Source organism: Blennius ocellaris (genome assembly GCF_963422515.1).
Source record: "Blennius ocellaris genome assembly, chromosome: 3".
Classification (NCBI taxonomy): Eukaryota; Metazoa; Chordata; class Actinopteri; order Blenniiformes; family Blenniidae; genus Blennius; species Blennius ocellaris.
Window position 1 is genome coordinate 3,783,851 of NC_137652.1, and position 11,991 is coordinate 3,795,841.

Genomic DNA, 11,991 nt, shown 5'->3' on the forward strand with positions numbered 1-11,991 from the left:
CTCCCTCCTCCCTCCTTCCTCTTCCTCCTCCTCTTCCTCCTCCTCCCCCTCCCTCTTCCTCCTCCTCCCCCTCCCTCTTCCTCCTCCCTCCCTCCTTCCTCCTCCTCCCTCCCTCCTCTTCCTCCTCCTCCTCCCTCCCCCTCCCTCCTCCTTCCTCTTCCTCCTCTCCCTCCCCCTCCCCCCTCCCTCCTCCTTCCTCTTCCTCCTCCTCCTCCTCCTCCCTCCCCCTCTTCCTCCCCCTCCCCATCCCTCCTCCTCTTCCTCCCCCTCCCTCCTCCTCTTCCTCCCCCTCCCTCCTCCTCCCTCCTCTTCCTCCTCCTCCCCCCCTCCCTCTTCCTCCTCCTCCTTCGTCTTCCTCCTCCCTCCTTCCTCTTCGTCCTCCCTCCTTCCTCTTCCTCCTCTCCCTCCTCCCTCTTCCTCCTCTCCCTCCTCCTCCTCCTCCCTCCTTTTCCTCCTCCTTCCTCCTCCTCCTCCCCCCTCCTCCCTCCTCTTCCTCCTCCTCATCCTCTTCCTCCTCTTCCTCCTCTCCCTCCTCCTTCCTCCTTCCTCCTCTTCCTCTTCCTCCTCCCCCTCCCTCTTCCTCCTCTTCCTCCTCCTCCCCCTCCCTCTTCCTCCCCCTCCTGCTCCTCCTCCCTCTGATTCCCGCCGTCTCAGTTTCAGAGAGCAAGGATCTCCCCGAGGTGGTCAGAACGGTGCTGAAGCAGGAAATCACCCGGCTGTTTGGCGACAACAACGCCAGGAGCTTCAACCAGGCCTACCTCAGCAGACACTCCGGCTCCATCCCGCACCGCCTGGCCGGTGAGCCGCCGCCTGCAGTACCGCTCTGCGCCACAACCTGTCTCATGAGCGACTTCTTCTTCTGTCAGCGTCGAGCTGAATCGCCTCCTACAAGCGGAGATTCAGCCTCTCGCTCTTCTGCCCTCAGCTGCTAAGATGATGGTGTACCTGGACTCGTCGACGGAGGCGAAGGCCACGGATCTGGCCACCGGCCTGGACGAGTCCCTGGAGAACGGGAACATCCAGGTGAGGCGGACCGGCGGGGAGAAGGTTTTTAACGCCGTCGACCTTTTTTTGATGAACGGGTTATTTGACGTCGTGTCGTTGCAGATCTGCACCGAGGTCCTGGAGTGTCTCCGGACCGGCGTCTTCGGCGACTGCAAGGAGCAGCGGGCGGAGTCGTACCGCGCCGACTGCCACAAGCTTTACCCCTACACCTTAGCTTTCATGCCCCCCGGCTACGAGGAGAACGCCAAGATCGCCAACGGCGATGTTTCCACGGAAACGGACGAGCTAGCCAACGAGATGTGAGCGGATCAAACAAATGGCGGATGAGTTTTTTTTTTTTTGGGGGGGGGGGGGGAGGGGCAGGGAAAAGGAAAAGGAAAAAAAGAAAGACGAAAAAAAAAAAAGGAAGTGGACCGAGGACGGAGCCTTGTGGTACGCCTGGCAGCCTTGTCTTGTCGAGCCGGACGCGGGACGCGAAACACGAAGACTCGGCTCCGCCGGGTCGGACCTGGCAGGGCCCGGCTCTGTCCCGGAGGGGGGGGGGGGGGACGTTCAGGACTGTGTGTGTGTGTGTGTGTGTGGTTGTGTGTGTGTGTGTGTGTGTGTGTGGGAAAGAGTGGGAGAAAAGAGACGCCACAGTGGACATTTCACTTTATTTTAACAGCCGAAGACGAACCGACGCAGAATCTGAACGCTTAACAGGTCAAACTGTGACGGCGGGACGCAGACGGCCGCCGCCGCCCTCGCCGCTCACGTTTTAAAAGGAGTCACTTCAAAGGAAACGGCCGTGACGGGACGCCGGGCGGACTGAGGGACGACGGTTCGATTCCCCCGCGGGGACAGAGGGCGTCGCCTTGCACATGAAGAGCCGCCATGATCAGAATGTGCTTCCCTCAAGGGTCAACGCTGCTGTAGCACCCAACAACTGTAGTGTGTGTGTGTGTGTGTTTGTGTGTATGTGTGCGTGTGAGTGTGAGTGTGAGTGTGTGTCGCTCCTCAAATACACTGCTACTCCTGTTAGTTTTTTTTTTTTTTTTTACATAGTTGTGAGAGAAGCGGGTCGACCTAAGCAATACTGTAGAGACTTCCTGTCCGGGAGGTTGAACACTTCCTGTCGGGGAGGTTGAACACTTCCTGTCTGGGAGGTTGAACACTTCCTGTCCGGGCGGTTGAACACTTCCTGTCCGGGCGGTTGAACACTTCCTGTCTGGCGGTTGAACACTTCCTGTCCGGGAGGTTGAACACTTCCTGTCCGGCTGTTGAACACTTCCTGCCCGGGTGGTTGAACACTTCCTGTCCAGGCGGTTGAACACTTCCTGTCCAGGCGGTTGAACACTTCCTGTCCGGGAGGTTGAACACTTCCTGTCCGGCTGTTGAACACTTCCTGCCCGGGTGGTTGAACACTTCCTGTCCGGGAGGTTGAACACTTCCTGTCCGGGAGGTTGAACACTTCCTGTCCGGGAGGTTGAACACTTCCTGTCCGGGAGGTTGAACACTTCCTGTCCGGGAGGTTGAACACTTCCTGTCCGGGAGGTTGAACACTTCCTGTCCGGGAGGTTGAACACTTCCTGTCCGGGAGGTTGAACACTTCCTGTCCGGCGGTTGAACACCAGGTGTGGCTGAAGTTCTCACACTGAACCAGCAGGTGGCGCCACGTGTTCCTATTAAAACGGTCTTGACACGCATCTGAACAGTTTTTGTTGTTTTTTTTTTTTCGTTCCTGGATTCTGCAGACGGTTCCTCCAAAGCTCAACGAGTCGCTGAACGGTTGTGGAGGAAAAAAAAAAAAAGTTGATTTTAATTTCCTTTTTGATTGTTGTTTTTGTTCCAGTGATCTCTTTTCTTCCCTTTTTTGCCTCGAGTTTGGGTTCAAATGTGAACGTTGAGATCGGAGGTGGTGATGTATATCTCTGGATTTTTGTATTAAAAACAAACAAAAAAACAAAAAAACAAAACAACTTTGGGTATTTTCTGCCTTTTATTTTTTTGATTGAAGTCGACCTCACAGTTGGGCCAGTTTGTTTGTTTGGTTGGTTTTTTTGCTTTAAAAAAAAGCGATAATCTCACCAATCAAAGGCTTCGGGACCAACTTTCATCTTTAAAATGTCAACATGACGTCCGGCGCCACCGAGACCAACTTCAATAAGAAATACTTCATTAATCCTGAAGGGAATTCAAGTTTTCACCAGCCGACATCCAACAAAACAGGATGTTGGTGACATTAAGACTGAAGGTTAACACACAAAACGCTTCTAGTTTAAAATGTACAACCAGACGAGTTGTATTAAAAGCCTATATTGAATTCTATACATCTACACTTGTATACACATTTTATACACTTATCACAATTGTAATTTTCCTCTTTAAATGTGATTTTAAAGACTAAAAATACACTAAATCTCTTGCGAGTGTGTCCTGGTGGCATTTACATAAAATACATTTTACAGTGTCAATAATACTAAAATGATTTTTTTTTTTAAATGTATACTGTTTTATTCAGTTTTGTGTATTTATGAAATGTTCCTTCTCTGGACTCCTACGTCTGCAATAGAGACGATAAAATGTTCTTTAAAACAAATAAATAGCAAAAAGACAAGTGCATTAAAAACAATAAAAGTACAGACACAGTTTAATGATAAAAAATTATATATATATAAAAAAAACTAAGTTTAAAATAAGTTAATTAAAACCAGAATATGAGTTTTTCTTTAACTGTCTATAAAATAAAAATCCTGGAGTCAGCACTATTATCTCCTCTTCCTCCTCCTCCTCCTGATCTTCCTCCTCCTCCTGATCTTCCTTTTCTTCCTCCTCCTGATCTTCCTCCTCCTCCTCCTGATCATCCTCCTCCTCCTCCTCCTCCAGGCACTAGAGACGCTCCTCACTCGCCGCTTCCCCCGCGCGCAGTTCGGACCAGGACGCACTACTTCTTCTCCCCCCCCACCCGGGCGGATGGATTCCTCCCTGGAGTTCTCCAGCTCGCTGGGCAGCGTGTCGTCGCTCGTCGGCCGCTGCCGGACGTTCAAGGTTCTGGTGATCGGGGACTCCGGCGTGGGGAAGACGTGCCTGACGCACCGCCTGTGCGCCGGGGAGTTCCCCCGCAGCACGGAGGCCACCATCGGCGTGGACTTCCGCGAGAGGCTGCTGGACGTCGACGGGGAGAGAATCAAGGTGAAGTGGAGAAACGTGCGTCACGGAAATCAGCCAAAAGTCTCATTAATCGCGGGAGTTTCGGAGCTCGAGGCGGTGCCAAAGTGTCATTTTACGCACGAGATTGTGGCTTAAATATTCAAGTGTGACTCCAAACTTTTGACTTTTTTGTTTTTCCTCCCAAGCGGGATTTTAAATGCAGGATACTGAGCAATTCTTCCAAAATAATTTGGATTAAAATCAAACTACACTTCTTTCTTTTTTTGCTTGAATCTTTTTTTTCTCTGATTGGTTTTGACACCTGCAGCTATGTCAAGTATAGATTCTGACACGGAGAGATTCCAGTGCAGAACATTCAGTTTGCATGTTTTCCCAGTGAGAGAAGCTTTTCTACCAGTCCTGGAACGTGAATCTCAGTTTGATTGTGTTGCAGAAATCTAATGAATTCCAAAAGCTTCGCGCAGTTTCTCTCCACAGTCTGAACATGGAGAAACCCGGGTCGTTAAAAACGTTGTAAAAACACACAGAATGCATCAGTTCGAGAAGTTTATCAACATTTCACTGAATTCTGCACCGACAGTTTTCATTCAAATTGAAACCCTAAAAGAAAAAGGTGGTTTTGTGAAATTATCGACATTTTCCTCACTTGTACTCTGCTACGGAAGAGGATGAGGGCCACTGTGGGGAAAAAACCCAGAATTGTGACTTTTAAAAGTCAGGATTGTGAGTTTAAAAGCAAGGATTGTGAGTTTAAAAGCAAGGATTGTGAGTTTAAAAGCAAGGATTGTGAGTTTAAAAGCAAGGATTGTGAGTTTAAAAGCAAGGATTGTGAGTGTAAAAGTCTGGATTGTGAGTGTAAAAGTCTGGATTGTGAGTGTAAAAGCAAGGATTGTGAGTGTAAAAGCAAGGATTGTGAGTGTAAAAGTCTGGATTGTGAGTGTAAAAGTCTGGATTGTGAGTGTAAAAGCAAGGATTGTGAGTGTAAAAGCAAGGATTGTGAGTGTAAAAGCAAGGATTGTGAGTGTAAAAGCAAGGATTGTGAGTGTAAAAGCAAGGATTGTGAGTGTAAAAGCAAGGATTGTGAGTGTAAAAGCAAGGATTGTGAGTGTAAAAGCAAGGATTGTGAGTGTAAAAGCAAGGATTGTGAGTGTAAAAGCAAGGATTGTGAGTGTAAAAGTCTGGATTGTGAGTGTAAAAGTCTGGATTGTGAGTGTAAAAGCAAGGATTGTGAGTGTAAAAGTCTGGATTGTGAGTGTAAAAGCAAGGATTGTGAGTGTAAAAGCAAGGATTGTGAGTGTAAAAGCAAGGATTGTGAGTGTAAAAGCAAGGATTGTGAGTGTAAAAGTCTGGATTGTGAGTGTAAAAGCAAGGATTGTGAGTGTAAAAGTCTGGATTGTGAGTTTAAAAGTCTGGATTGTGAGTGTAAAAGTCTGGATTGTGAGTTTAAAAGTCTGGATTGTGAGTGTAAAAGTCTGGATTGTGAGTGTAAAAGTCTGGATTGTGAGTGTAAAAGTCTGGATTGTGAGTGTAAAAGCAAGGATTGTGAGTGTAAAAGCAAGGATTGTGAGTGTAAAAGCAAGGATTGTGAGTGTAAAAGCAAGGATTGTGAGTGTAAAAGTCTGGATTGTGAGTGTAAAAGTCTGGATTGTGAGTGTAAAAGCAAGGATTGTGAGTGTAAAAGTCTGGATTGTGAGTGTAAAAGTCTGGATTGTGAGTTTAAAAGGAAGAATTGTGAGTTTAAAAGGAAGAATTGTGAGTTTAAAAGGAAGAATTGTGAGTTTAAAAGTCTGGATTGTGAGTTTAAAAGGAAGAATTGTGAGTTTAAAAGTCTGGATTGTGAGTTTAAAAGGAAGAATTGTGAGTTTAAAAGTCTGGATTGTGAGTGTAAAAGTCTGGATTGTGAGTTTAAAAGTCAAGATTGTGAGTTTAAAAGTCAGAACTCAGGTTTTTTTCCCCCTTAGTGGCCCTCATCCTCTTCCGGACTCTGCAACACAACAAAGAACTGTAAATTCTGACCTTCGACGTTTAAATCTAAACGTTATTATGGCTGTCTTTTATCAGTTCGCTTCGCTCGAGATGAAACTGGACTGAAACGTGGTCTGGAGTTGAATTCTCCGATCACAAACACATAAACTGGACTAAATCTGTTCCACGTGCTGAAAACAACGTTAAAACACTTTAACACCAACGTGAACTCCAGTGATTCTGCAGGTTTATTAAAGTCACTGCAGCTTGATTTAATCAAACAGTTTTTTGTTTTTGTGTTTTTTGTTTTAAATCTCCCCTGAATGCTTTCATCATTCACAGTATCTCTGTTTTAAAAGTGTCACGCTGCAGCGTCGACACAGGATTGTCTGTCGCGGCCTGGAAATTCTCTGGATGTCAGAAAATCAGACGATCGTCTGAGTTGCTGCAGCGTGAGACTGAGATATTTCACTGCAACGCTGACTGAGCCGTGATAATGCATTTAATCCATGTGAGGTGAAGTGTGTGTGCGTGCGTGTGTGTGTGTGTGTTTCCTGACAGTTTTGAAACCACCACACGACATGAGGAAGTTCTCGACGGCAGATTTTGTAATAAAGTCACGGTTCGCCTTCTCAGTTTCAAGCGGCTGCTGGTCGAGATTCACGGCAACGACGACGGATTAAATGACATTTAAAAACCATAAAACCGCAGTGATTATGAAAGGAAAAGAGAAGTGGATTAAAAGAAGACGACCAAGAGATATAAAATATTAAAGCATGAAATTATTGCAAAGTGGTTTAATTTGATTATCGCGTCAATTCCTGTTTTGTTTTTAACATTTTACAGAAAAATAAGTCATTTTGTTGCTATGGAAACCGTGAAAATGCTGCAAAAAAAAGTAATAATTAATATTCATGGTGAAAAAGCCATAATAGACAAAACATTTGCTGATTTTTCTGACATACCTCTTGATATTTTAGATTTCTTATTGAATTTAGCAGACGGATTCTAGCGGTGTCACTTAGATAAGTAAAGTCTGACTTGTTGAGTCTCTGGTTGATGGAACTCGGTCAGTAATTGCCGTCAATAAGATCAAGTATTGTTGTTTACTAGTAAATACATCAATTAAAGTTGGCGTTTCAATTTCACAGGCTGAATTTTATATACGACTTATTTTTTTCCATTTCCTTTGTCCTAAAATAAAGTCCTGTGCATGAATATAATATTAAATAAGGTTTTTTTTGTTGTTACGCTTCAGATTTAATATGTGATTCCTTTTAAAACCTGGAAATGAGTTCTTCCAAAAGCCCCGACTTTGGATTTAAAGATTTAAGCTGCTTCATCTCCGACGGTTTTTAACGTTCCGACTTCCTCTTTCTCCGCCTCCATTTTTTTTCTCCCTTCCCCTCCACGCCATCAGCTGCAGCTGTGGGACACGGCGGGACAGGAGCGCTTCCGCAAGTCCATGGTGCAGCACTACTACCGCAACGTCCACGCCGTGCTCTTCGTCTACGACGTCAGCTGCCCGGCGAGCTTCGGCGGCCTGGCGTCCTGGCTGGAGGAGTGCCGGCAGAACGCCGTGGGACAGGAAGTACCCAGGTAGCGCCGGGTGTGACGGAACATCCACATGAACCCCCCCCCCCCCCCCCAAAAAAAATCTTGTGTCCTCCACCGTCTTCTCCACACGTCACTATGAAATCGGTTACTCTTGTAGTACACATGCCAGGCCTTTAGGGGCGCTGTGACTCACCAGACGGAGCACATAGACATTTAGAAGTAGATTCCGTCTCATGAACCAGTTCTCTAGGTCCTGTTCTGGATTAGGTTTTCTCTGTTGATCAACGTTTCGTGACGGGACGAAGTTGCTCGTCTCGTCTGGTCATGTGGTCGTCGCTCCGTCTTTCCTGTCGTACCGCGACGTCTTTGTCTTGTTCGTCCTCTGGTGTCGCGTCTCGTTTAGGGTTGTGCTCTTCCTGGTGTCTCGTTTTTGTGTCTGTGTCTTTTTGAGTTGGTTTTTGTTTCCAGAACAGAACTTTGTTCTTGCAGCGCCGCTCAGAGTCACAAGGTGCTTTACTTTACAGACCGAAACAAAAGCAAAAATAAATAGATAAAATAGATACGATCAGTAAAAACATAGATATTTATACGAAAAGGTAAAATTGAGCAGCTTTCCTGTTTTAGACGAAGCTTTAAAGTCTTTGTGAATCTCTAAGCGACTTCGTCGGACGGAACATAAAACAAAGATTCAAAGGCTCTTTTCTCTTGCTGCCGACAGGAAGTGACGTCAAACTAACGTATCGATTGTTGGCGATTCCATAAAAGTCGAGTTTTTAACGCCCGTGGACGTCGATTCCAAAGGGTTTCTGTTCGTCCAATCAGAGAAGAGTCGCGGCCAGAGGCTGAGAGTAGGAGGAGCCAGGAAGGGAGGGATGATGTCAGCAGGTGGCGCCCCCTAAAGGCCGCCGTGTCCTCCAGGTTCCTGCTGGGGAACAAGAGCGACCTCCGGGACCTGGTGGGCCAGGAGCGGGCGCTGGCCTTCGCCCGGGCCCACGCCATGACGTTCTTCGAGACGTCGGCCAAGGACCCGCCGGGGAAACGGCGCGCGGCGGGACGGCGGGCCGGCGGCGAGGCGCCGCGTCAGCAGAGCGAGGTGGAGGACGTCGTCGCCGCCGTCGGGGCCAAACTGAGGAGGCAGAAGAAACCGCCCGCGGAGAACCTGGCGGCGCACGGAGGGTCCTTTAAAGTCCAGAAGAACCCGGAGAAGGACGTGTGGGGCTGCTGCTGAGGAACCAAGGGGAACCTGGAGAACCTGGGGAACCAGAGGAATCTGGAGACTAGAGGAATCTGAGGAACCTGGAGAACCAGGGGAACCAGAAGACTTTTTATGAACAAATAAATGAATGAATGAATATTTGCTCGCTGATCCAGTTTCAACCACATCATCGATATTTATTCTCATTTATGTGAATTTTTTTTTTTTGAAATATGTGAAATAAAAACATCTGTGAACTTGAACTTATGGTGGTTTGATTCCGGTGGGGGGGGGTGACCTGGTGTCTGACGGGGTGTCACTTCAGTTTGGACTTGTTCACATCAGGACCGGCTTCAGCTGCACAATAAACATGTTTTGTGAGGTCAGTGATCGTCACATTGTTTCCACCTACACTACAGGAAACACGAGGTGTGTGTGTGTGTGTGTGTGTGTGTGTGTGTGTGTGTGTGTGTGTGTGTGTGTCGTGGGCGGCAGGAAAAGTGAATCATGTGTTTCGGTGGCTTCGTGTCGGATCGATGATTCACGCGGCGCCACATGACGACGTGAAGACTGACAGTGGGCTGAACAGTCTTCATGCTGAGGGACACACACACACACACACACACACACAACCACACACACGAGTGTCACACCGGTGTAACATTCATCAGGCGAACGCCAGATTTCTTTGTCTGAGATCAAGACGACAGAATTACTGGTCAAGAGGAACTTCTGCTGTTTTAATGTGACGCTTCTGAAGCAACAGTTCCTTTGTTTTGGCTCTGAAGGAGCAGGAGAACCTCCTGGAAATGGTAGATCATTATTATGTTATTACTCTTATTACTATTTTTATTTATATTAGTGCTACTGTTATTTTTATTACTATTACTATTATTGTTGTCATTATTCCCCCATGTCCAAATTATTCCTGTGCAGCTGCTGGATGACGACGAAGAATTTTCTGGAAACGTCCTGTGGAACCTGTTCTGACGTTCTTTTCAGCCCCGTTTCCACAAAAAGTGCCGGAATGGAGTCATTGGACTGGTCCGGTACGGTACGGTCCATTACGTTCCGGTTCTATCTGGTCCGGTCCAGTACGTTCCGGTCCGATCTGGTACAGTCCGGTGTGTTCTGGTCTGGTACCGTCCGGTCCGGTACCGTAAGGTTCTGGTCCAGTACGTTCCGGTCTGGCCTGGTCCAGTCTGGTCTGGTACGTTCCGGTCCAGTCTGGTACCGTCCGGTCCAGTACGGTATGGTCTGGTCTGGTACGTTCCGGTCCAGTCTGGTACCGTCCGGTACGGTACGGTCTGGTCTGGTACGTTCCGGTCCGGTACCGTACAGTCTGGTCCGATACGTTCCAGTCCAGTCTGGTATGGTCTGGTCCGGTATGTTCCAGTCCGATCTGGTCTGGTACGTTCCGGTCTGGCCCGATATGTTCCGGTCCAGGCAGGTACGGTACGGTCTGGTCCGGTACGTTCCAGTCCGATCTGGTCTGGCATGTTCCGGTCTGGTCCGCTACGTTCCAGTCCAGTCCAGTACAGTACAGTCCGGTCCAGGCAGGTCCGGTCTGGTCTGGTACGTTCCGGTCCATTGCGATCCCGTCTGGTCCGGTCCAGTTCAGGTTTCCACCTGAAGAATTGCGGATTTTCCGGAAACCACCGCTCCAAAGGTTGACGCTTTTCCATCGTCCTCCTCCGTCGTTGGACTCGGGACAACAGAACGGTTCTGGTGTTGAGGAGCCGTCTGCTGATTGGTCAGTGATGTCAGACCCTCAACGTTTTAATATGTCGTCTGTATGAATCCTCTGATGTTAACATGTTCAGCTTTGCACTGGTTGTCTTTTTGTTGTTGTTTGTTTTTCCTTTGTCAAGCTGCTTTCATGTTGTCCCTGTCCCTTTCATGTTGTCCGTGTCCCTTTCATGTTGTCCAAGCGACGACTTTTATTATGAAGTTCCTGCGCAGAGGTGCTTCGCTGCAGGATTGAAAAATAAACAAACTGTGAGTGAAACTGCTTTTTCTTTTTTAATCGTGCAAATATTTTCTTTTTGTGGATTTTATAAAACATTAGAATTTATTGTACGATGTGAGTTTCCGTTGTGTTTCATCTTTTCATCTGAAGAATCTTCGTCTTCCTACTTTAATCTCTTCAGGAATCAGAAAGTGACGATTGCATGATGGGAAATATAGATTCTAATGTTTCTGGATTTTACTTTTAATTTATTTTGACTGGAAACAAAATTCAAATGCAGAAATAAAAACTAAACTAAATCTGACAATTTAAGGCTGTAATTAAATTGATGTGTTTTTTTTTAGTGCAAAATAGAAAAATTAAGTTCACACTTTGTTTTCAGTTATTTTCTAAATGTTTCACCGGATAATTCATTCGATTCTTTTCTTCTCGTGATGACGAGGAACATCCTGTGAACCAGAAGGACAAATAAGAGATTATTTGACCATGAACGAGAGCTGGAATAATTAATAATTAAGTTAATTCAACCTGAAGAACAAGCACAACGGCTGCAAGTCACAGTAACGGAGTAGAAATACCTGCATTTCCATCATTTCCACATGAAAATACATTTAATTTCATCATCAAGACTTCAGGAAATGTGATTCTTCACCGTCTAATTCTTAAGGAATTAGTTGGGGGGGGGGGGGGAGAATCTTAATTTTCTTAAAAAAACAAACATTTTCAATGAAGAATTTGCTTCAAGTGAAAAAAAGATTTTTATTATAACAGTTGCAGACGTCATACAAAGACTTACCGGACATTTCAATTCTATTTTCACAAGAAAATAAATGCATTTCATAGAATTTTGGATCCCGACACATTAACAGTGTAGAAAACATGAGAATTCCCACGTCAAAAGCAGGAATTCCCACTTGGTGTAATGACAGGATTTGGGAAAGCTGCCGGTCAATAAATCGCCGGCGTGACGCCGCCTCTGTGTGTCTTGACGCCGCGAGCGTCGACTATTATTAGACGCTAGAAGGTCGTTTTTTATTTCCGATCACAAGCCTTGTGTTGTAAATACATGAGAGGTTAAAGACGGTAGAAAACATTGTCGGACGATCGAAATCGTCCAACGTTTGATTTTTCTCTGAAATCAGTGACGATT

The 11,991-nt window shown here is 46.6% G+C and overlaps 2 protein-coding genes across 2 annotated transcripts in view; both read left to right on the forward strand.

Annotated features, from left to right (window-relative positions):
- Window positions 1-1,322, forward strand: part of LOC308149232 (N-alpha-acetyltransferase 15, NatA auxiliary subunit-like) — a gene marked incomplete at its 5' end in the record, with an annotated part of 1,544 nt that extends 222 nt beyond the window's left edge. Inside the window, 3 exons of the mRNA XM_080520914.1 lie at window positions 655-798; window positions 926-1,023; window positions 1,108-1,322. Coding sequence (XP_080377040.1) covers window positions 655-798; window positions 926-1,023; window positions 1,108-1,308 — 443 coding nt within the window. The 3' untranslated portion in view covers window positions 1,309-1,322. The remainder of the gene's footprint in view (window positions 1-654; window positions 799-925; window positions 1,024-1,107) is intronic.
- A 2,635-nt stretch (window positions 1,323-3,957) lies between these two features.
- On the forward strand, window positions 3,958-9,060 carry LOC308149104 (ras-related protein Rab-33B-like; the record flags this gene model as incomplete). Its single annotated transcript, XM_080520760.1, has 3 exons — window positions 3,958-4,176; window positions 7,541-7,719; window positions 8,596-9,060. The coding sequence occupies 3 exons, from the start codon at window positions 3,958-3,960 to the stop codon at window positions 8,903-8,905; spliced, it is 708 nt and encodes a 235-aa protein (XP_080376886.1). The 3' UTR covers window positions 8,906-9,060.
- Window positions 9,061-11,991: the final 2,931 nt, after the last annotated feature.